At 40.8% G+C, this 26092-nt stretch overlaps 1 protein-coding gene across 1 annotated transcript in view; it reads left to right on the top strand.

The window, feature by feature from the left end:
* alpl (alkaline phosphatase, biomineralization associated) overlaps positions 1 to 25874 on the top strand; it is a 149674-nt gene extending 123800 nt beyond the window's left edge. The window contains exons 10-13 of the mRNA XM_039755708.1: positions 15187 to 15321; positions 15414 to 15605; positions 23516 to 23635; positions 23750 to 25874. Coding sequence (XP_039611642.1) covers positions 15187 to 15321; positions 15414 to 15605; positions 23516 to 23635; positions 23750 to 24039 — 737 coding nt within the window. The 3' untranslated portion in view covers positions 24040 to 25874. The remainder of the gene's footprint in view (positions 1 to 15186; positions 15322 to 15413; positions 15606 to 23515; positions 23636 to 23749) is intronic.
* Positions 25875 to 26092: the final 218 nt, after the last annotated feature.

Below are 26092 nucleotides of genomic sequence, written 5' to 3'. Positions count from 1 at the left end.
TTTAAATATGAGAGTAAATCAAAAAGTAAAAGAAATGTGAAAATTACGCGATATCTGCAAGGGATAGAAGCTGACACAATACAATATGTCCAGGATGGCTCATGGGTAGTTTGAACAGGCACAGCACAGCACTCTGCTGTTAGTCTAGTTAAAGCCAAGGCCAAATGAACATGGATGCTCTGCTGTGGGATTACACCATTGTCAAATAACGTGCTGTAGTGAGATTTCTTTGGGCTGAAATTCACCCCACTTTAATCAAGTGGACCCTACACAGAAGTGGGACAAATGGTAGGAAGAAGAAGATTATTTTTACATCAGGTAATTATTCATGCAGCGGTTAGCAATGTGACCACTGAGCTCCTAAATCCTGGGCTCAAATCCCAGCCCTCCGTTCGTGTTTCCAGGTATACCTGTTTTCCTCACTTATTCCAGAGACGTGTGTTATGATCGTTCTTTTGAAAGAGATGCCGTCCATATGACTGCTTGGAAGTAGACTGGCACCCCCATCCAAGAATGGTTCCTGCTTTGGGCCTGACATAATAATCTCCCTTTGACAGTATTTACTGTAGGAATAGATGGGCTTGGAAAATAAAGAAATGAATTATGATCCCTATTTTCAGAAGCTGCCCCCAGTGAGAGCTGCTTGTAAAATTTCTTGTTGACCTTGGTAACATTTCAATTTTCATTGAGGCACAGATACGGTTAAACTAAGACTACGGCTGCTTCATTCAAGGGAAGAAACAGTCTCTTGAAGGCTGATGGGGAATAATAAGGGAAATCAGTTTAAATGAACATTCAGATGAGAAGACGTCTCACTGGTCTATGTCGGGGTCGAGCTCGCTTTTAACCAAACCAGCGTTCAAGTAGCTCGAGGTTGCCAGATGACTCCATAAATCAGGTTATTTCCATCATCCATTTGCTTTTTGCCTCCACTTTAACTTTATTAGATAGTTTAATTAGTATAATAAGATTAATTTTATAAGATGATATACCTTGAAATAAAAACACCAAACAGCTGTTTATTATTCTGTCTTGCAAATTGAAATATGAAGCACCAAACCAAAGCACAACGAGATGGGGGATTAACTGCAGCTGTGTTGAGCCTGTATTTTTGCACATTCTGCTTTTTTCCAAGTCTTTTGCAGCTCTTCATATGTTTTATATTTGGAACACCATTCTGGTAAGGAAAGACAATGTGCATTTGGTTTTAATCTTTATCTGTTTAAGTTTGTTTTGTTCCCTTTATGAATCCTGTGTGCTTAACTGAAGAATGATCGTACCCCCGTTCTCAACATGGAAAGAGCTTAATGCATTTTGTTTCAGACTTTTTTTTGTTTTTGGCTTCAGAGAAATGTTGAAGGAACTTGGGTTTAAAGCACAGCCTGCTCAATATCTGTGTGGTACTTGCAAATTCCCCTTTAGTACTGTGGCTTCCAGCCACAAAATCGTGCGGGTTAAATGCTGACATTAAATTGCCCTGTAGGAGCGTTTAAAAGAATGTGTCCTGCGGTGGGCTGGTACTCCACTCACATTTGGGCTTTTTCTTGGTCCTTGGCTGGATAGGAATGTGACAAGAACAGAGTTATGGAAATCTGAGCCACACCTCATAAAAATTCCTTATCCAGGCAGTGCATGATGTACTGTCCACTCCATTGAACATTCATATCTGGGTTATAGCAGATCCAGTCTGCCCACTATGGTCGAAGCGAGGCATCTTGGAACACTTCCTGAACAACTGTACCTAAGCACTTGGTGAGGGATGTTACTGATAGTGGCATTACAGAAACTTGAAGGCCATTGCTGGAACTATCAGTGCAGGAATTACTGCAATCAAGCATTCTTGACCCCTCAAAGCAGATGATCGTTTTTGTTAAGGCACTCGAGTAGCCAAAAACCACAGAGAAAACATCTGTAGGCATCTTGGCCTAAGAAAGGGATTGGCAGTTACTAGTGGGCCTCAAACAACATCTTAAATTCCCCAGCCATATTGCTGTCATCACCTTATGACCAGATATTGAAGCCACCAAGCATGTAGTGGTGATGTTGTAACTGGCACTCCTGTGGGAAGAATGAAGGAACAGAGCTAGGAGATGAAACATCAAATATGCCGGACAGCTCAGGTGTTGTCAGCAAGCGAGATGGACAAACAGGTGCCTCTGTCTGGAGGTTGACTTCAGGGGCTTTGCAGCTCACTCCCTGATTAAAGGTTTTAATTTGTTGGGCATAGTGCTGCACAGTCTTGGCCAAAAGGTTTGAGAATGACACAAGTATCGGTGTTCATAAGATTTGCTGCTTCAGTGATTTTAGATCTTTTTGTCAGATAAAGGCTTTTATTCACAATTAAATTAAGTTTATGCACAGAGTCAATATTTGCAGTGCTGGCCCTTCTTTTTCAAGATGTCTGCAGTTCGCCCTGGCCTGCTGTCAATCAACTTCTGGGCCAAATCCTGACTGACCATAATCAATGCTTGGAGTTTGTTAGAATTTTTGCTTGTCCACCCACCTCTTGAGGATTGAACACAAGTTCTCAATGGGATTAAAGTCTGGAGTTCTGGAGCGTTTCCTGGCCATGTTTTGTTCCCCGAGCCACTTAGTTATCACTTTTGCCTTATGACGTGGTGCTCCATCATGCTGGAAAAGGCACTGTTCATCACCAAACTGTTCTTGGATGGGTGGGAGAAGTTGCTCTTGTAGGATGTTTTGGTACTATTCTTTATTCACTGCAAATATTGACTATTTGCATAAACTTAATGTATTTGTCAATAAAAGCCTTTGATAGATATGAAATGCTTGTAATTATACTTCATTATACCATTTAAACATCCGACAAAAAGATCTAAAAACAACGAAGCAGCAAACTTTGTGAAAACCAATACTTGTGTCATTCTCAAAACGTTTGGCCACGATTGTAGAAGGTGGAAGGAGGAGAGCCGTGTGTGGTGGAAAGAACCTATTGATGGATGTGTCTGGGAAGAGAACATTAGAACAATCTAGACGAGAACAGGCAATTCAGCCCAACAAAGCTCACCAGTCCTATCCACTTCTTTCTTCCAAAAACACATCAAGTTTTGAAAGTCCCTAAAGCAGCGTTTCTCAACCTTTAAGTATTTGCGACCTAAGTTTTCATAACCGTTTTTATCGCGCCCCCCCTAACGTTGTTTTTTTTAAAGGAGCCCACCAATACCAATTTGTTCTTTTTTAATTAATGATATATCATAGATGCATATTTTATTATACCTACTTAACTTTTATTGATATTTATCTAACTCTATATTTATTTTTCTAGTATCTGAATGTAGTTTAAGTTAATTTGTTTTGGTTTCAATAGATGTATTTTCATATTTTTGATTCTTGTTTTCTTTTTTCACATCTTCGCACCCCTTTTTGTTACTTCACGCCCCCCTATGGGGGCCTGCCCACCAGTTTAAGAACCACTGCCCTAAAGTCCTACTGTCTACCACACTACTTGGTCACTTATTCCAAGTGTCTATCGTTCTTGTTTGTGTGAAATTTACCCTTAACAAGTTTCCAACTGTGTCCACATGTTCTTGATGAGCTCATTTTAAAATACAAGTCTCGATCCACTGGACTAATTCCCTTCATAATTTTAAACACTTCAATAATGCCACCTCTTAATCTTCTTTTGCTTAATCTGTAAAGGCTCAGCTCTTTTAATCTTTCCTCATAATTCATCCCCTGTAGCCCTGGAATCAGCCTAGTCGCTCTTCTCTGGACCTTTTCTAGCGCTGCTATGTCTCTATGTTTCTAGCCTGGAGACCAAAACTGTACCCAGTACTCCAGATGAGGCCTCACCAGTGCATTATAAAGGTTGAGCAGAACCTCCTTGGACTTGTACTCCACACAAGGCGCTATATAACCTAACTTTCTGTTAGACTTCTTAAAGGCTTCTGAATGCTGTCTGGAAGTCAATAGCTTAGAGTCCACTATGACTCTTAAATTCTTCTCATAAGGTGTACTCTCGATTTTCCGACCGCCCATTGTGTATTCAAACCTAATATTTTTACTTCCTATGTGTAATACTTTACATTTACTGACATTAAATTTCATCTTCCACAAATCTGCCCAAGCCTGTATGCTATCCAAGTCCTTCTGTAATGATATAACGGATTCCAAATTATCTGCTAATCCACCTATCTTGGTGTCATCTGCAAACTTAACCAGCTTGTTACTTATATTCCTATCTAAATCATTTATATATATTAGAAATAACAGCACTGACCCCTGTGGAAGGGGAAGTTCCTCACCCCATCACCCTCTGCTTCCTGTGTCTGAGCCAATTCTGCACCCATCTAGAAACATAACCCTGAACTCCTACTTCTTTTAGTTTGATGCCCAACCTCTCATGTGGCACCTTATCAAATGCTTTCTGAAAGTCCAGATAAATAATATCATAAGCTCCACTTTGTTCGTATCCTTTTGTTGCCTTCTCATAGAATTCCAGCATGTTAGTAAAACACAACCTCCCTCTTCTGGAACCAAGCTGACTGTTCAGAATAACTCCTGTCCTTGCCAAGTGTTGCTCAATCTTATCCTTAATAATTCCTTCCATTAATTTTCCTCAGATGCATGTTAAGCTTACTGGCCTATAGTTGCTTGGATCTGCCCTGACACCCTTTTTATATAATGGGATGATATTTGCCATTTTCCAGTCCTTTGGAATCTCTCCAGTGCTCAGTGACTTCCTAAAAATATTTGTCAAGGGTTTATATCTGTACTCACTAACCTCCTTAAGAGCTTGAGGGTAAATATTATCTGGTCCTGGTGATTTGTTTGATTTCATCTTATTTAATCTGAGCAGCACTTCTCCCTCTACAATTTCCAAATCCCACAGTACCTCCTTAGTCGTCCCGTTTACCTCTGGGAGGTTATCCACTTGCTCACTTGTGAACACCTTAGAAAAATGTAAATTTAGGGCATCCACTATTTCACTGTCTGTATCTTTTAGTTCCCCTTTACTATTTCTGATGCACTTCAACTCCTCCTTGACTGTTCTTTTACTACTAAATGGTCAGTGAGCAGGTAAAGTGATCCACCTTTGGGGAACAGAGTGACTAACCCAGCTCTGCAGAGCCACACTATGTGAATAATGTTTTCCAGAAGAGCTGTAACAAGTAGAAGAACAAGTGAGAGGGGATCACAATCAGTCTTTACTGTCTTCACTGCTAGGTGACTGCAATTCTCATTATCTTCATTAGTTGTATCTTTATTTTCTTATACAGTATAGCTTTTCCCACTGTCATTTAGGGTCGCTATATTGGACCAGCCTCCTCCACTCTTTTCTGTTGTATCAAGTAGTACTTCCTTGCCCAATATCCCATTCTCCCTTTGATCCCTTTTCACACAGTTAATCAACGGTCTCTTTAGCTGTGCACTTCTCCTCCATCCCAACACCTCCATATCCATGATTTTTCTCCCTTCAATGCTTACCTTTCTTTTAATGACATTCCTGTACCATTTTCTTTACTGTAGTTTCTTAGAGGGTTCCCCATCTTTAACTGATCTTATCATACTTTGTTACTCCACACATCCATCTCAAAGGCCTTACTTCTGTGGCACTCAGTTTCCTTTCTTGTACCTTTTTAACTGCCCAGGCTTCTGATCCATACCACAATGCTGTTCTGACCACTGCTTTATATACTTTACCCTTCACTCTTGCCCTAATTCTTCAGTCACATATCACTTCTGATTCCTTTATTCTATTTTTTCAAACTGATTGCACTCTATGGTTTGTTTTTAGATTAGGCCCTTCATCCTTTGTTATGGTTGATCTGAGATCTGGAAGTGGCATGCATTATAAGGCCTGATCTACTATTCCCCTAGCAATAACATCCATAACTAGAGTGAAAATAATTGGGCTAAGTGACAATCCTTGATGTGACCCAATATTAACTTCAAATCTATGTGTCATTCCTACAATATTTCTTAGTTGTGAGTAGCACCTCATGCATATCCTTAACTATCCTTACAAACCTCTCGACGTTCGAGTCAACTTATAGATTCACTAGCTGTGCTCCCTGTCTAAGATGGAAGGGTTGAAATCTACGTAATCAACATAGACCTCAGCATTAACTTTTAGTGAAATATGTGTCTCTGTTATATGCCATTGGGTATGGGATTCAAAAAAATCAGTGCTAACTTTCCACATTTTCTATGTGTCTGAATGGGCTTTCCTCTCATATGCCAAAGCAGTGGATATCAAGGTCATCTGTGACTAAACTAGTCCAGTGTGGGTGAAGCTAGGTGGGAGAATGTGCTCTGATATGGATACTCATTGTTTTCAACGTTGCGCTCAGTGCCGCTGTGACACATGCACGCTCCCCACAATTCTAACAGGAAAGAGAGGTTAAAAAATGAATGGACCAATGAATGGGAGAGATGCTTTGTAACAGGTGTGATGGAAGGCTAGGATCATCTGGCATCCCCACTGGATTGGAGGTTTGGTTATTTGGCCAGGAGGCTCACGTAATGGAAGGAGAATATCAGTGGATGGGTGATTACCTGTTTTGAAGTGTATGGCTGCAGGCTGCACATTTGGATGAGCTCTGAAGTCTTCTCCCAAGTTCACGTGTGTGACAGCTGTAAGGAAAAGGGGTTGAGCTCACAATGCTATGGAAATGTGAAGCAGTGTTGGAAAGTCATCACAGAGTCATGTAGTTTGTCATGTCTTGTGAAATCTAGTTGAGTAATCTGACATCCTCAGGTGACAAGATCAACAACTGCATTCATCAGGTTTGACATCCAGTCTGACTAGAAGTTGTGTAATGTACCACCATATTAATCCTAACAAGTATAACGTTTTAATTCAGCACTAGGATATGGATTGTTGGACTCTGCCATCTTTTTATGGGCAGAACAAGATGACCTGATACTTTAGATGATTTCCTTGTCACCAGGGTATAGATTGTAGGAAATATTCTATATTGGTCCTGTGTGACTATCAGTCTGGATGGGTGTATATGAGGGATGTTTTCAACGTTACGCTCAGTGCCGCTGTGACACATGCAAGCTCCCCACAATTCTAACAGGAAAGAGAGGTCAAAAAATGAATGGACCAATGAATGTGAGAGATGCTTTGTAACAGGTGTGATGGAAGGCTAGGATCATCTGGCATCCCCACTGGATTGGAGGTTTGGTTATTTGGCCAGGAGGCTCATGTAATGGAAGGAGAATATCAGTGGATGGGTGATTACCTGTTTTGAAGTGTATGGCTGCAGGCTGCACATTTGGATGAGCCCTGAAGTCTTCTCGCAAGTTCATGTGTGTGACAGTTGTTAAGAAAAGGGGTTGAGCTCTCAATGCAATGGAAATGTGAAGCAGTGTTGGAAAGTCATCACAGAGTCATGTAGTTTGTCATGTCTTGTGAAATCTAGTTGAGTAATCTGACATCCTCAGGTGACAAGATCAACAACTGCATTCATCAGGTTTGACATCCAGTCTGACTAGAAGTTGTGTAATGTACCACCATATTAATCCTAAAACAAGTATAACGTTTTAATTCAGCACTAGGATATGGATGGTTGGACTCTGCCATCTTTTTATGGGCAGAACAAGATGACCTGATACATTAGATGATTTCCTTGTCACCAGGGGATAGACTGTAGGAAACATTCTATATTGGTCCTGTGTGACTATCAGTCTGGATGGGTGTATATGAGGGATGTTTTCAACCCCTGCACCCATGCATCCTGGATAGGCACTAGCCCCTAGAAACCATTAATGTGATTAAATGGAAAGTTACACGTCGGTATGTTAGGGTCTCCACTCAATGAAGAAGGCACGATAGAAAATTAAGGTCTCATAGATTGTAGTAGTTGCTAATCACAAAAGGTGCTGTTTAAAGTCATAACTGACTGATTTATATTGGGAAATGTTTATTGCAAGGAACTTGGATAAAGCAATGTGGACCAATTTCCAATGTGAATGTACCACAGAAGAAACTATGTAAAAATCATAGCTCACGGAAGCCTGTACTTGTTTTTCTTCCTCTTTTTCCAATTCTATGTGGGGTCAATGTGCTTAATCAACCTTCTTGCATCTCCTCAACAGTTAGACCCTTTTCCATCAGATCTTCTTTTAATTTACCTATCCATTTCTGCTTTGGCCTTTTCGCTCCCTCTTCCTCTGTACTTCCATTGCTATCATTCTTCTGCCCACATATTCTCTGTCTCTCCTCTTCATATGTCCATACCACTTCATCCTACTTTCCTGTACTTTCTCTGAGATCTCTCCCACTTTTGTTGTATCTCTGCTTGTCTCATTTCTTACTCTGTCTTTTTTGTAACTCCATACATCCATCTCGATAGGCTCATTTCTGCCACATCTACCTTCTTCTCCTGCTGTGCTCCCTTTACTTCCCGTGTCTCAGGTCCATAAATTATCGCTGGTCTTACCACTGCCTTAAAACCCTTACCTTTAACTTTCAATTTAATTCTTCACACAATACTCCTGACACCTTCTTCCAAATGTTCCATCAATACTGCACTCAATGGGTTATCTTTACAAAAGTAAACTTTTTCAAAGGAAATTTGGAAAAATGCTTCATGATAGTTCACAGTATGCAAGGCATTATTAAATATACATCTAATCGACCAAGTCCCTTGACCATAGGGTACGCATGACGGAGCCCCGCCTGTCAACTCTAACCCTTCTCCCGCGCCCACCCTCGCTCTCGCCCTCATGTGCCCACCCCCAACACCTCACCAAACACATCCTCAGTCGCTTTGGTCTCTGCTACAGTCCACATGCACCTCTGAGCCACGTTGACTTTTTATTGTTCTTTTCGGTTCCGGCTGCTTTGCTTTGCTAACAGGTCTCTCTCATTGCTGCCATCTTTGTTTGTCTCCGGAAGCTTCTGTTCTCCCTGTTGTTTCTGTGCCCCTTCTTTTTTTTCTTTGTTAGACTGACACCGAACCTGGAGTGATGGCCGCCGCCCTATCGCGATGCTGAATAGGGGATTGCTGAACTGTGTATTTCAGGAAGTGTTCACCCATCAATGAATAATTATATGGCATATGCTACGCTGCGGGTCGGCTAGTGTTAATTAATTGGTCTAGGAAGTAGATCATGAGACAATGAGTAGTGGAATATAAACAAAATGCTGTGAACATTATACCTATAACCCAAATTTAGGAAATTATTGCAAACTCAAAAAAATGAAGTGACATGAGGTAGAGAGGTTCCATTCCACATCTCGAGACAATTTCTATTGTCAGTGTGTAGGAATCCGTCCCAAAGTTGTGTCATCCGTCTGACCCTTACTCTTCAGTTTGTGGGTGAAGATCTCTCTTGTCTGTTGAGGCTACGTGAGTCATCAGGTGACCCGATGCTCACTGGTGTGAACCACTTCCACGTGGTAAATTAAATTGTTAATAAATATCTTGGACAATCAAGCAGCACACCGCAATGCCCCCTTCAGTGCAATGGGAGCTGACCTAGCAGCTACAGGAATAAGTACCACATTGTGGCAGTTTTTAGCTGTAATTTCTTCATGTGCTGCCACTGGGCCATTTGTCATTGTTGTCACAGATCTGGCTGGGAAAGGTTAATGGGCCCTGGAGGGGAAAGAAGAACCTGAAGGGCACTGCCAGCTAATAACAGACAAGGCTTTAAAAGAGCTGAGGTATGTAAAGTCTCCCTGGTGGAGTATGATTCAGGATAATAGACTGGAGATTTGTAAATTGCTTTTAATTGATGAAATAAATGCAAATGAATAAGAAGAGTGAAGTTGAAGGACTGCGGAGAAGTGTAAGCGTTGTTCAGCTGTAACGTTAGGACTGAATGTAGAAAGGTTTCATGCATTAGCAGCAAACTTCTCTTCTTTCACCATCCCATTGCATTAGGCCTAGTTACATAAAATTTATGAAAGTCTGCTCTCTAAGCTCATCCAAGTTCAAATGCCGAATGTGGGTATTGTGCGTTGCCTCAGGGGAGGAACAACATCATTCTGTTCCAAAGATTTTTTCAGACAATTAAAACCAGAGATGAAGTGTGTGATGGTTGCCAGGTCTCCTTGTTAATGTGCAACATGTGTATATTATAGTCACCTGATGTGACCTTAATGAAAAGCCCTGCACAAATGTACTTGTCGTTTCCATGCCAACAATAATGTGCATTTATTCATAATGGACATGATTGGATTCCCAATCCCCCTTTACAAGGGTCTGGAGATTTGTTGGACAAACCCTTTGTTGTCCCTCACTGCAGGCTCCTCATTTCTGTCCTGATTGATGTGTTACCTGGATACTGGCTTCTTACCATTCAGCGCTCAGCTTTTCAACGTCTCACTGGTGTCACACTCTGTTTCTGGTAGCCAAACGTTAGGCGGCGATTGTGTAAGTATCACTACTGATTTTAGGCCTCTAGTTACATGTGGCTCTGTGGCGGCAGTTCAACCTTCACACAATGCCTATGAAATGTATTTATCCTCTTTCACATTTTATACAACATTGAATCCCAGTGGATTTAACTTGGCTGTTTTGACACTGATAAACCAAAACAGATCCATTAATGTCAAAGTGAAAACAGATCTCTGCAAAAATGGTCTAAACTGATTACAGATACACAAGACAAACCAATTGATCTCGTAAGTGCTCACTCCCACCCCATTAATATGACACAGCTAAATCCTCACCGAGCCACGTTTCCATTGCAGTTGTGTACAAAATAAAAGCGACACTACTGAAAAGTCGACAAAACACAAATGCGAACTGTCTGTGTTTCCATTGAGTGATTCTATGCAAATAAAGCTTATTTTATCCCCCAAAGTTAAAAACGGCGAACGATATGATGGGAGTTGTTTCTGTTATTTCAATTGCGTCTATAATCGGCGTGTTCGTTTTTAATTGGAGGTGACGAGAGTGAGTGAATACAATAAAAGGAAGGCAAATTCCCTATACTGGGCAGAGGACACGTATTTTGGACTTTTTCAAAATTATCCTCAGCTATTTTACTGAGGAGCTGTAGGTACAAAATTTTAGGATGAGCAGCTCAACATTCATGGAGTTAGGCCGCGCAGTAGGCCCTCTTGTGTCCCCTGCCATAGAATACACTAGGGAGCCAGTCCTGACCAAGAAGTGCATAGCCATCACGTTTTATAAACTGGCTACTTGTGCAGAGTATAGGGTCGTTGCCGAGACTTGCTCTGAGCAAAACCACCGTTCACAGGTGTGTATACGGAGAATGTCAGGCCATATGTTCCAAATTAATAAGGCAATACATCACTTTACCTGACGTGGAAGAGGCACAGCAGATTTTGTAGCGCGATTACGAGGTACGCAAAATACCTCAGGTGTATGGTGCAATCGACGGCTCACATATCCCTCTTCGTGCACCAAGTGACGGGTATTGAGATAATGTTAAAAGGAAAGGTTGTCCATCTATTGTTCTGCTGGCAGTCGTTGATGACAGGTTAATGATCAGGGACATTTATGTTGGGTTACCTGGTAGTGCTCATGATGCTGCTGTATTTGTGTCTTCTGACCTAGATACAGTATTTTCATTGCAGCTTTGCAAAGTATTGTTGTTGAATCACCTGAAAAGCCACTTCACTCGAGTGTATAAACTCTTTTGCAAATTCTGAGAAGTTTTTCAAAATTCACAAATTTCCATTACCATTTTCTTGGTTTCGCAATTTCAAAATGTGCATTAAGGAGATTAATGGAAATGCAGCAACTAGTGTAGCCAGTTGGTTTTAGAAGTCCCAGAATTTGTTCAATGGAGATCACCTGTCTGGGGTTTTAACTGATTATCATATAAATAAATCTTATCTGAAAGGTCCAACTTGTGGTGAGTCAGTCCTAACCTACACCATGAAGACAATCACCAAACAATGAGGTAGTGCTGTGGTCGGACATGCCTCATGGCTTTTAGTGAGAGACTAAAACTGTTAATGATTTTCCTTTTCTTTGTCTAGATGATTTTACTCATTTACATTGTCATATAGAACTGATACAGTACTATGCGATTGTAAGAAATGGCAGGACAGCTGCACGAGGATGGTCGTGCACATTCAGGAGATCTACCAAGGTGTGATCGTGTCTGAGTTTGGAATTGCTGACATCCCAGCATTACTCTGGAGCTAGGAGTAAAGAGTGCCAGGTTAGCTGCCAGAAGTGTTGGGGGTAATGTGTTAATAGCAAAATAAAGTAGTGTGAGCTACATAGTCAGATTACTTTTTAAAGTAGCCAGTAATGTAATGCAATACTTATTTTCTTGAAATTAAAATACCTGTGTTACTTAAAAAAGTGATTTACTGCAGGGGCGGCACAGTGGCGCAGTGGTAGCGCTGCAGCCTCGCAGTTAGGAGACCCGGGTTCGCTTCCCGGGTCCTCCCTGCGTGGAGTTTGCATGTTCTCCCCGTGTCTGCGTGGGTTTCCTCCCACAATCCAAAGACATGCAGGTTAGGTGGATTGGTGATTCTAAATTGGCCCTGGTGTGTTTGTGTGTGTCCTGTGGTGGGTTGGCACCCTGCCCAGGATTGGTTCCTGCCTTGTGCCCTGTGTGTTGGCTGGGATTGGCTCCAGCAGACCCCCGTGACCCTATTCGGATTCAGCAGGTTAGACGATGGATTTACTGCATTTCTATGAAATATTGCTTCCACCACTCCAAAAAAAATACAGCACTATTTTACAGAAGTATTGACTTTTTTCGCAAAGAGGTCCTGTTTTTGTCTAGTGACTTTCTGATTTATGCATGAGAGATGTAGCGGTCCGGTGCCACTAAGATTCACACCATCAGAGAGACGGTGATTTATTTATTTTTTTTGGTGGAGATTCCAGGGACGCTCCCAGCCTTGGCCCAACCCGCACACACTCACAAACAGAGACAAAAATCAACAGGTAATAAAACAATTAAAGAATGTATTAAACACTAAACGAAGTATAATGTTGCGCTAAATAATCCCACCCCAGTCCCTTTACGGTGATGTACAAAAATCCACAAGAATAAACACTCACTATAAAGTCCATGGAAAACGGCAACGAATGAAATGCAATGATGGAGGCAGATAGTCCAGAGATCAGCACGTTGAATGGGAATGTAAAGATAGTCCGACTGGTATTTCCTGATGAAATGAAGATGGATGAATGGGGTCAGGAGCAGTCCTTTCTTCACAGGATGACAACAAACCCTCAGACAGTCCTCATGTGCAGGAAGACACCAGACAGACCATAGCCTAAAAAGAAATGATCCAGGGCAAAACAAGAATACACAGATATCAGAATGGAAGGTAGACCTTACAGGAACTTCAGACACGAAATACAAAATACTTCTTCTTTTTGGTATCACTGGCCCTCTTTTAAATGTCACAATAGGCCTCCTTGTACCCAACAGGCCCTGCACCCAAAGTAGATGACCAATAAGAGCCACTGGAGGGACTGCTGGGAGTTCAAGTTTCAATCCCCAGTAGCACCGCTACAGAGAGAAGGTGATGCAGTGCCACGTGGATGCATTTCATCTGTCATTAACCTGACCCAGAGAAGGCTATGCAGTGCAACTTAGAACCTGAAGAAAGACTTTGGAGTCAAAGTGGTGAACTTAAATGGGTGGATTATATATTAAGTATATATATTAAGTTTTGCTTTTGAGGATGGATTTTCCTAGAGTTGCTTTCAGGAAGGAAAGAGGGAAGAGAATTCTAAAGGTTCTGAGTTTTTCTTTTTGTGTACTGTATTTTTGAAGTGTCGTTGCACTTGAACTGTTTGATAAGTGCTGGCTTGGCACAGAACTGTGGATTTTTGGCACTGGTTGTTGAAAACAAAATTAAAAGCTGTTTATTACATCCTCTGTAATCTATCTTTTGCTCTTCCACCCTGGTTTATCCTCGGTTCATGAACTACAAGATGCCTAGGGTGAATTGTGCTGGGGTCCTTGGAGCACAGGGCATCACAAGCATCCACTATAAGCTACCACATAAAAGAAATTGTCCATGATGCTCTAATAGAGTACCAGCATAGAAATGTCATAATGGCACACAAAATACAAAATATCAAAAACGCAAATTAATTTCAAAGAGACAGAGGAAACATCCATCCATCCATCCATCCATTATCCAACCCGCTATATCCTAACTACAGGGGTCTGTTGGAGCCAATCCCAGCCAAAACAGGGCGCAAGGCAGGAAACAAACCCCGGGCAGGGCGCCAGTCCAAAATATACAGTTTATGGGCAACCCAACAAATTGAGTTCAGGCGTTTCATTGTTAACTGGTGTGTAAGCTCAAGCACAAAGATATGCGATCACATTGAGAAACATTGACAGTCGAATGGATTGTTAATGAAGAGCTCAGTGATTTCAAGCATGTCATTGTCGTAGGAATGCGCCTTTGCTGCAAGTCAGTACGTGAAATTTCTGCTCTGCTAGATCTGCCTCAGTTAACTGTAAGAGCCATTATAGTGAAAGGGAAGTGTTTAGGAGCAACAACAGTTCAGACCATGCAAACTCACAGAAGAGAGTTGCCAAGTGCATAGCATGTTAAAATCACCTGTCTTCGGTTATATCACTCACTACAGAGTTACAAACTGCCTCTGGTAGCAACATGAGCACAAGAACCTTGCATCAGGAGCCTCATAAATAGGAGTTTCCATGGCTGATTAGCTTACACACAAGGCTAAGATGACAATATGTGATGCCAAGTGTCAGCTGGAGCTTTGTAAAGTGTTGTGGCAGAAACACGCTGCTCAAAGAAGGCACACAGAGACCTCAGGATGTGTAGGCAGAGTGCTACTCTTTTATTACAAAAAGTACAGGACTGTCTCAATTAAGTAAATTGAGTCCCCAACAATGAGACCATCTTACATTTATTATAGTCTTTATCAAGAACTTCCCTCACTTAGCTCATTTGTCATCCTCACGTTATTCCCAACTTCCTGTTCCCTTGGTCCTGCCTCTAATTAGTTCCACCAATGTTACCCAGCACTCTCTTCTATCCATCCTGCCCACCTGACAAGCCCTCTCCCCACCTTGAACCTGTCCAGTTTCTGTGCCACCATTATCTGTAGTCCTCAGCTCATATTCACCATCATCATCTTGTATATATGGAAGCATTTGTTCTGTAAAGTGATTATGTGCATGCTGGGCATACTGAACCTCTTAATATTAAGATTAATGAATTTGTTATGCAAAACTTTTCACTGGCTTCTTTTTTCTTTTTTCTTTTGCTTTAATTAGGGTTATTTGAGCCATCTGACATGACATATGAATTAGAAAGAAACAATAAAATGGATCCTTCTCTCAGTGAGATGGTGGAGGTTGCAATCAATATTTTAAAGAAGAACCCAAAAGGATTCTTCCTGCTGGTAGAAGGTAACTGGTCAAGTCTCTTTAATCTACTTCACAGGTCCCATTACCTGTGTCCTGAACCAACCTGAACCTCTCTGTGCCTTGTCTTCTGGCAGGTGGACGCATCGATCATGGCCACCATGAAGGCAAAGCAAAGCAGGCATTGCATGAAACAGTACAGATGGACATAGCAATTGGTAAAGCTGGAGCTTTGACGAATGACTACAACACTCTCACTGTTGTGACCGCCGACCACTCTCATGTTTTTTCCTTTGGTGGCTACACACACCGTGGAAATTCTATTTTTGGTGAGTAACATGAAGGCCCTGCCAAATTTTGTAGGGCATCCAGCTATCTGCTCAGGTGACATTCTCTTAAAAATTTCCAAAAATACAAATACTTTAAGAAGTGTATTAGGAGAAAAGGCATAAATGTCAAAAGCCTGGATTATTTATTTATTACAGTGTATAAATATTTATGAATATGCCAAACCCAAAGAGTCAAACTTCAGTATTACTTATTTATTTTTACAAAAATATCAGCTTTACTCTGTATGGGCACTCTGTGTTCCCTCAGTGTTATTTTTATGAATAGGAATTTTTGAAAAATTCTAAAATGATTGGCATATTTCAGTTTAAGTTTTGAATTATTAAATCAATTAAAAAAACTATAAAATGCAATACGATATATGACAAATCAAAGGTAAGTTTTACACAGCCCACAATTCCAAAAAAGTTGGCAGAGTATGGGAAATGCTTATAAAAACAAAAAGGAGTCATTTGTAAATTCTGTTAACTCTGTACAATATTGAAAACACTACAGCGATACATGATTTGATCTTTTACCCTGTGAACTTCATTGTTTTTTAGAAAATCTGCACTCATGTAAAATCTACAGTGGCCCCGAAGGGCAAGTGATAAAAAATTTAAAGGTGTGATGCGCACAATTAAATAAGGTGACGCGCACATTTAAAACAGGAGCAGAATTAAACAAGGTGAAGCACCTCTCATTCGTGTGAATGCTTTCGTCAGACACAGTTCCTGCGCTCTCAGCTTTTATAAATTTAAATGTTTTCCTCACTTTAAGTTCCCAATAAAATAAGACTTGTTATGTCCAAATCTTATTGAAGAATTTCATCCTGAAGCGTTATCAACAGAAGAAATGCGTACACGGGCAATCCTAGCACCGAGAAATGATGAAGTCAAACAAAGTAGCGTGAAAATTGTTGATTGGTTACACAGCAAATTGGTTAAATGTATATCAATAGACTATGCTGAAACAGTTGGTGGTGATGGTGCGTAAGATGAAAATATCAAGTTACAATATACCGTTGAATATCTACAACTGTTAACACCATCCGGTCTTCCACCAGCTGAATTACCGTTGAAAGAAGGATGTATCATAATGTTATTGCGTAATTTATGTATGAGTGATGGGCTATGCAATAGGACAAGATTAGTTGTATTCAAAATTGGTCGAACAATACTGATATGTAAAATTTTAACAGACGACAAGAAAGGTAATGTAGTACATCTTCCACAGATAACATTAGACGCCAAAGGAAATCTTGATATGCCATTTGTATTAAAACGTTTACAGTTTCCCGTTAGAATAGTGTTTGCTATGACAATTAACAAATCACAGGGACAAACATTGGAAAAATTCGGTTTATTTATTAGAGAGAAAGAAACGATACTCACTCACGGGCAGTTATACGTTGTGGTGTCACAATGTAAGTCCAAACACAGAATCAAAATTCAGTGCGATATTGAAGAAAAGTTCATTAAAAAATAGTTTTTACAGAAGTTTTAGAGTAAAAGTATAAGTTTAAAACATATTTACTTGTTAATTTCAAAGCCAAACAGAACAACAACGTATAATGCAACGAATACCTCTAATGCAACATGAAACATAATTTCTTTTCAATTTATTATGTTTTAATATTTTTTACTATGGTTGATTACTCGATGCAATGTAAAATAGTTAGTTCTATTATGCACATGCAACAATTTACAAGAAAAGTCTAAATTGTGCATCCGCTTCCTCATACGTGAACGGCAGATCCGCGAAGTGGCTAGTGCACAGCGCTCGCCTGGAGGTTGGCGAGCAAAGTGAGCAGGGGGCAGAGCCTCCTAGTATTAACAAAAAACTGACACTGAGATCTTGTGTGCTCAACAAATCTTGGTTATAGTATTAGCTTTTTTGCTATTGTTGCACCAGATTTTATGTAACCAATCCATTGAACAGGAAGAGCAAAATTAATTAAATTTTACAAAACATTGGCATGATAAAGGCATTTAGTTTCTGTCTGGAAGTGTTTTCATGAGTTATCGCTGCATGTGTCTGCTTTTTATTCAGTAATTAAATAAAGATCTCTAGTTAAAAAATACAAATCACCACTAGTATGCATATTCTCAACTTGAATAAGGAGTTTTCTAGGTTCAGGTCAGAGTTGAGGGGTGCTTGGCAGTGGCAACTTTCTATGTACTGAGTTTCCCATAAAGTAATATGCATGATGGTGTGTTTTGTTGTGGAAATTATGCAATGTTGTCAAAAAGGGCACTGAACTCTTCCATGCTGATGTGAGTAAGAGGCATAAATAAAACTGATGAAAAGTGGGGTGCACATGAAATGCTTTACACAGCTGCAGAAAAGAACACAGGTAAGCATAGAAATTTCAATGGGGAATTAGGAAGAAATGTTCATTGTTTTCCACCAAAAACCCCCCAAATGTTTTAGTGAGTTTCTCATCTCTCAATTGCGAATTTAATCATAATAATTCATTACAGTTACATGGTGCTTTTCTCACTACTCAAAGCACTTTACATAGTAAGTCACTTCAACCACCACTAATGTGTAACATCCACCTGGCAACGGCAGCCCATTTTGCACCAGTACACTCACCACACATTAGCTATTAGGTGGTGAAAGGGTGAGAGATAGTTAATCAATTAGAGATTGGGAATGATTAGGGGGCCATAATGACTAGGCCGTAGTGGGCAATTTTAGCTTGGACATCAGGATATACCCTGCTTTTTATGGATAATGCCCAGGGATCTTTTCTGACCCTGAACCTCAGTTTCACATCTCATCCGAAGGACAGCACCATTTTTTATACCAGTATAGCTGCCACTGAACTGGGGGTATTGGGATTCACATTCAGACCCCAAAGTGAGCACCCCCTGATGGCCTCACTGACACCTCTTCCAGCAGCAACCCATGCTTTTCCTGGTTGGTCTTCCATCCAAGTACTGACTGGATCTGAACATGCCTAGCTTCAAGTGGTGGACCTGTTATGAATTGCAGGTGGCATGGCTGCCGACAAATAGCTGAATTTGCTGTGAAACAAATTTTAGTATCAGTTTTATCATACAATATGTGAATCAAAACTTGCCTGTTTTGCTTATCACTAGTCATTGGACATCGCACCAATTAACAAAACACTCCGACAAGTGGTGTTGCTCAGGCCTGTGCAGAATTAGCAGGCACACACTGTTTTCACTTCTCTTCACTGATGCTGGTCTACTTGTCCACTGCATCTATTAACTACACTCTCCCTGCTCTGAAATAATAAAATGAGATGTATTGCACCAGCTTAACTCTTTACACCACACTACCGACACAACTTTCATAAAATCAATAGATCGAATGATTGGCATTACACACTGACTAACAAAAAAATCCATAGCTCTTCTCAGTTTATAATTTTGGGGTGAGTACAGTGATCCCTCGCTATATCACGCTTCGACTTTCGCGGCTTCACTCTATCGCAATTTTTTTCTCATACACGCTTACGTCAATACACATGCACTTTCTGAGAACTTTTATCTAAGCCCTACGATGGCTCCTAAACGTGCTGCTTTTTCTAAGCCTTCTGACAATAAAACTAAGCGCCGGAGGAAGATGCTTACTATCCAGGAGAAGGTGAAACTCTTGGATATGATTAAAGATGGCAATACCCTACAAAAGCCTCCTTGCGCATATAAAAAGACAGCGCCAGCAACTGCCTATCAAGATGTTCTTCAGCCGCGCACCCAGACACCCACTGCCTACTCCTAGTACTTCTTTAGCGGAAGAAGACAACAACGCACCTGCTGAAGATACTGCACCACCTCTGAAGACTCTTCTACTGAGGTCGTGCCTTCATAGGTTAGTGGTTGTGTGTAAGAACTGTGTGTGCTTGTGTGCAATTAAATGTACAGTACAATAATCTACTATATAAAAGCGTTCGGGATTGTCCTTCCGTCCCGTGAGTGCAAAGCGTAGCGGTATTCCGCTTATTACAGACTTACTACTTGCGGCTTGAGGTACGAAGCGACATGATGTGAGCAGAGTTCTGATGCTCATCGTTCCCTTGCTTTTGTGCGCGATGCACTGGAAAAATAGACAAAATTATGTCTCTGGAAATAATTAATGTTGATGGAGTACAAATGCCTCACCGCGTAGTAAATATCAGGGGAGATGGTGCTTGCTTATTCTCATCTATAGCTTATTTAGTGCATGAAACTCCGTCTTTAGCGGTACAGATTCGGGCTGACATTGTACGACTTTGGACAGGCACTTGAGGGGAAAAAAAACTTAGGTTTTCGGGAGATGTTATGAATGGGAACTTTGATGTTCTCATTCCCTACACTTACATGCCTGATGTACACATGGAGCGCACAAAAATTGAGGATAAAAGTCGGTCGCCTTAAAAGGCTAGTGAGCCTAGGAATATGATATTTGTAACGTCTAATATGTCTTATTTTCTCTTATTTTGTCTAATATATTGGGTAATACAAGTGTAATGGTGACTAAAGGGTGTTATTTCATGTCTAGAGAGCTGTAATAATGTTAAAAAATGTATTTAGAAGGTCGTAAACAGGTTTTCTTTACTCTAACTGCGAAAATATTCGATTTATAAATAAAGAAAATTCATTTATCACGGTAGAGTCTGGAACGGATTAACCGTGATAAACGAGGGTTCACTGTATATAGTTTTTGATTCCTCTTTCTGAAGGTTATCCAGCTATGTCATCACCAGTATAGGTTTGCATGGTATAATGGTACTGGAAAAGTACTGAATAACCCAAATTTTGAAATGGTAAGGTACAAACATTTAAAAATTTTTCAGTACCAGGAATGAGCTTTTGTCTCATTCCTCCCCTTACCTCATCCATCACTATTGCAGTTGACATCATGGAACTTAAATAAATGCTTTGTTGCTATGGAAACATCTCGGCGAACCCCACCCATTGCTTCAGTGTGATTATGACTTCACGGGGGACACTGCTCCCTTATTATTACTTTGATGTAATCATGACTTCATGGGGGACCCAGTTCCTTACTGCTTTGATGCAGTTAGGACTTCATGAGGGACACCCACCTGTGATCAGAACCTCACAGCCTTGGGTACATAGTGCGGCACCAGAGAGCTGAGCAATTGTGCAGTGCATTGGGGAGGTTTTAGAATTGTCCATGGCACCATCTAGTGGCAGACTTCCCCTTCTGTCACTTGGAGTGCAGGGTGCTGGATTGGTTAAGATGTTTGAGTGATCCGTATCTTCAACAATATTTAACACTTTTTTAAGCATAAACTTTAAGCATATCGATAATAATCCTGCTTTAACTGACTTTGTGATTAAACAGATTGTTAACAGCTGGTATTATTAAAAAACACATAAGAATATGAATGCCCTAAATAGTAATTGTACTTTATATATAAAATGTACATGTAATGAGAGGTCGAAGCAAAAAAGGAAAAGTTGGGGCACCAACCGGGTTATCCCTTTTAACACTTTGGTCCAAAACAAAAATCACATCTTCAGGCGATAAAGTAAATAATCTCTCGGGCACAACTACAAATAACAAATTCTTGGCTGACAAAATAAGGGTCATTCACTGAAGCTCCGTCTGGTGGAATTGACACCTTCGTCCAGGCAGCTGGGCTTCTTATAGTGCCCAAACCGGAAGGGGTTTGGCTAAGTGCCCTCACTGGGCGGAGAGAGAAGGAGAAGAGAATATTAGCGACAGCGCCCCTCTAGCCCCAGCTGGTTATCACATACCTCGATCAAGCCCATGAGGAGATCCTCCAACACGCTTGCATTTGCTTTGTTATTTGGTTTGGAACCATGTTGGCACTGGTACTGAAGTCTAAAAGCTGGTATTGAGACCAACTTCAAAATTTTAGTACCGAATCAACACAACACCAGTAATAAGCTTACCCTCTGCATCTCACTACTTAGAAAATGTAATACCATAAATGTGTCTAACCCTAACTAATATAAATCTCACCCCTTCTAGATCTTAGGTTACTTATTTAATGCTATACCACAGCACCCTAATATTTTCCAAATCTACTGAAAGAACCACAACAAATAGTTAGTGGCAGTATCTTGAATACTCCATCCATCCATCTTCCAACCCACTGAATCCGAACACAGGGGTCTGCTGGAGCCAGTCCCAGCCAACACAGGGCACAAGGCAGGAACCAATCTCGGGCAGGGTGCCAACCCACCACAGGACACACACACACGGGCCAATTTACAATCACCAATCCTGCATGTCTTTGGACTGTGGGAGGAAACCCACGCAGAGAACATGCAAACTCCACGCAGGGAGGACCCAGGGTCTCCTTAACTGCAAGGCAGCAGTGCTACCACTGCACCACACTGCCACCCCATCTTGAATACTCCAACCTGCTATTGTTTAGGGTTCAGACATATTTTCAACCACTGTTTGTCTATTTGACATAAGGGTAATATGAATGTTTCCTGTGAGAAAGGCATGGGGACGTACAGCTCCCGAAACCTGGACACAGACAGGCACAGAGACACAAATGTGAAACACCACCCAGTTTATTTCTTCCTGGGGCAGCTCTATTTTCTGCTCCCCACTTCAGAACACAGTACACAATTGTCCAGCACAACACTGCTCTGTCCCTTCACTTTTTCTTCTTTCTTTCTCTCTCTTTTTCTCTTCTCTGCCACCTCTACTCTTCTCCCAGGCAGCTTTGTCTTCCACCTTCCGACTCTGTCTTCTCGAATAGAGTGAAGCGGACTCTTTTATAGTGCACTTGGAAGTGCTCCAGTTGCTCTCTGATCCTCTTCTGGCAGCATTTCTGGGTGTGGCATGCCAAGGCTCTGGAGCTGTCCAGGTGCCCCCTGTCGGTGCCCACAAGCCCTAGCCGCTTTAAGCTTCTAAGCTCCAAACCTGTTTCCCTGATGTAATCTAGGGGGGTTGCCCTCTTTTGTTCCAGGGGTGGTATTGCCATGAATATGTCCTCTCCTCCGGTCCTTACATCACAGGGGAATCCGCCACACCTGTCACCGAGGTGCACATTACCCAAAATGCCCTGTTATCTTCTGCAATGCTAGCCAAGTAATGCCATAATTGAAAGTGAGTCTTTAAATTTAGTCATCAGTGCATGTTAGTTTAATTGGCTGGTGTGCGTTCGCTCTGGGATAAGCTCTGGCCTCTCTGACATTCATCAGACTAGAAAATGGATAGCAAGCCATCAGTGTGTAATTCCCAAAGAAAATAAAACCTGAAGTGGCAATATGCAAACTGGAGCCCCAGCTTTCCCATTGGCTGCTTTAACTTGGCTCCTCATTATGCCCGTCACGTGCTTGCCGCTGAGAGGCCTCAACTCGGTACTTTGCTCCATAAGTCAGCCTCGTCCTTGGCACTCATCCGTAACTGGTGATACTTTCTTTGCTTTGTGCCCTGCAGCATCCTCAAAAGCTTAATCGACTTCTAACTGACAGGTCCACTGACTCCTGCTTCATTAAAGTTCACATTTTCATTTGCATGTAGATATAAAGAAATCCAAATCATATTATGGGATATCATCTACTGTTAAATTCTGCTCCATACTTTTAATTTTTTTACTTTTTATACTTTATTGAGGATTTGTTCTGTTCTGTGTATTGTATTGTATTGACCCCCTTTTTTGACACCCACTACAAGCCCATCCTAACAGGAAAGGGGTCTCTCTTTGAACTGCCTTTCCCAAGGTTTCTTCCGTTTTTTCCCTACAAGGGTTTTTTTGGGAGTTTTTCCTTGTGTTCTTAGAGTGTCAAGGCTGGGGGGGCCTGTTAAAGCCGATTGTGGCACTTCTTGTGTGATTTTGACTATAGAAAAATAAATTGCATTGTATTGTATTGTATGCCAGGAAGGTTCATTTTCCTTCTCCTGCTTTTCATCTGACATACTCTAACTGGAATCTTTTCCATGTCAGGTCTTGCACCAATGGTTAGTGATGTGGACAATAAACCATTTACTTCCATCCTGTATGGAAACGGTCCGGGATACAAGTTGGTGAAAGGCGAGCGAGAGAATGTTTCTAATACTGACTACAGTAAGTATTATTAGTTTACTCTTCCGTGAGTCTTGTGCTCAAGATGGCTATCCCTATCCAAGTGGAAGCCATGACACACAAATGACACACAAAGCCTCCTTTTTGTCTTCACAGACCACAACAATTACCTGGCGCAGTCTGCTGTGCCCCTACGCCTAGAAACCCATGGAGGTGAAGATGTGGCGGTTTTTGCCAAAGGTCCCATGGCTCATCTGTTTCATGGTGTACATGAGCAGAACTACATCCCACATGTCATGGCGTACGCTTCTTGTATCGGGCAGAACAAGGACCACTGCAAGAAAGGCAGCCACAATGACAGCGGGATTTTCTGCAGAGCTCCTTCTCATGCTTCACCACTGATTGGAATACTCGGCCTCCTCATTCTCATCCAACTGATGTGTTGATTCTGGTCTATCATGCCAGTATAGTGGTTGGCACACCCCTGGGCTGGCATTAATGTCCAGGCAAAAACTTTCAGGTTGAATTGATAAGAGCAAAAACTATTTGACTGACAATCACCACACACAAAAGTGAGATTGACTGTAATTTTGGGGCAGAAGCCCACAGAAGACCAGGCCCACAGTCAATGGACTAACTTGAGTGTTCTGCATTGACAGGGATGAGGGAGGGGTGGTTGGGACTTATTTGTTAAAACTGGGTAAATGCTTACATGTAACAAGTTAATGGTGCTGGGGACATGGCAGTGCAGTCACGTGTTCTTTCTCAGGTTGAATTGTTTAGTCTGCTCAGAGGTCACAGGGAGTGGAGAAGAGCAGCAGGAGTCAAATTGTGAGGTGAGCAGCAACACCCAGGAAAAGAAAAGAATGAATGCTTTGCATTACTGGAAACCGTGGAAAATGGTTATCAACGAACATTAAATGATATCCTGGGAGATAATCCATCACTTGAAGGCACTAAATTATTCCATGTATTGAAAAAAAAAAAAAAACTGCGAACAAAAAAAAACATAAGCAACATTAGAAATCTAACAAATGAGAGTGGACCATTCAGTCCATCAACCATGTTTGTTTAGCTAATAGCTAAGCTGCCCTAATATCTTCTCCAGAAGAAGAAGATAATAAAAATAAGAGCATAAGAAATGTGCACTGACTATCTGGAATAAGGAAGCAGTGACTGAAATCTGGTGGCCAGTAGTTTATGCAGCTCACTGAGTGGTGCTTTTCAGTTGACATTTTACAGCCCCCTTTTGCCCACCGGATCACTTCATCCTCACAATGTTGACTAAGAAAAGCACCCTGTGCTCAAAACTCATTGTATCCTTCTCTCACAATGCACAAGAGGTAGCTCTATGTACATTTTATATATACAGTACAATTACTGCTTAGAGCACAAGCAGGCCTTCATATTCTTGTGTTTTTTAATATAATAGTTATTAACAATCAGTTTAATCACAAAGTCAGTTAAAGCAGGATTATTATCAATATGTTCAAAGTTTATACTTAAAAAAAGTGTGAAATATGTTGAAGATACAGATCACTCAAACATCTTACCCAATCCAGCACCCTGCAACCTGAAATGATAAACATCTAAGTGACAGATGGGTAAGTCTGCCACTAGATGGTGCCATTCTATCTGCCACTTCACTACATTCCTTACTGCTAATAAATGTGAAAATGACCAATGACAGGGAGCACAGAAAATGACCCCCAGCATTGTAAAAGTGCACCTAACATTTTCTACTTAATAATCGCCCATGTGATTTGTGGCAAAGTCCCAAACATTACCTCACACATAGGCTTCTCACTGCTCCTACCATGTAGACCTGTCCTCATCGATAATTTTCCAAGGAAAGTATGTGAATTAAATCTTGCCATCCTATTGAAAGTGAATGAAATAAGGCCATATAAAGTAAAACTTCCTATTTAACACAGAAAGAAATTTGACTGCTTACCAGCATTGCTAGCATCTGTAATTTCCATGTTACTTATTAACTGTATACCTTCAGGCTGTGTATGTTTGTTCATTGGATTTATTCATATGCCTTACGCTGTGCTTATATTAAACTTGGCTTTGGGGTCAAAGGGAACTTTTATCATTGACATCACCAAGTGATAGCCATCACTTAGATATGCAAAATAGAAAAAAAGTCTATTGTATTATAAATCTTGTTTAGGAGTTTTCAGTTTAATCAGCTTTTATATTAAATAAAACATATATTTTTGTTTTTTTTTCTTAAGTTGAAATAATACTGAATAAATATGCTGTTGTCTACCACTGTTATTGGCTCAATGTGTCACCCCATTTCAAAGCAATCCATTTATTATTCTTTTGCAAATTATTAAAATGCAAAAAATTCTTTTATAATACCTTACATGCCTGTTATATAATTCCTTACATATCTATTTTTATAATACCTTACCTATCTGTTGTATAATGCTTTTCCTATCTATCTATCTATCTATCTATCTATCTATCTATCTATCTATCTATCTATCT

Source organism: Polypterus senegalus, chromosome 6 (assembly GCF_016835505.1).
Source record: "Polypterus senegalus isolate Bchr_013 chromosome 6, ASM1683550v1, whole genome shotgun sequence".
NCBI classification, from domain to species: Eukaryota; Metazoa; Chordata; class Cladistia; order Polypteriformes; family Polypteridae; genus Polypterus; species Polypterus senegalus.
The sequence above is the reverse complement of the archived record's forward strand: the minus strand, read 5'-3'. Positions and strand labels throughout refer to the sequence as shown.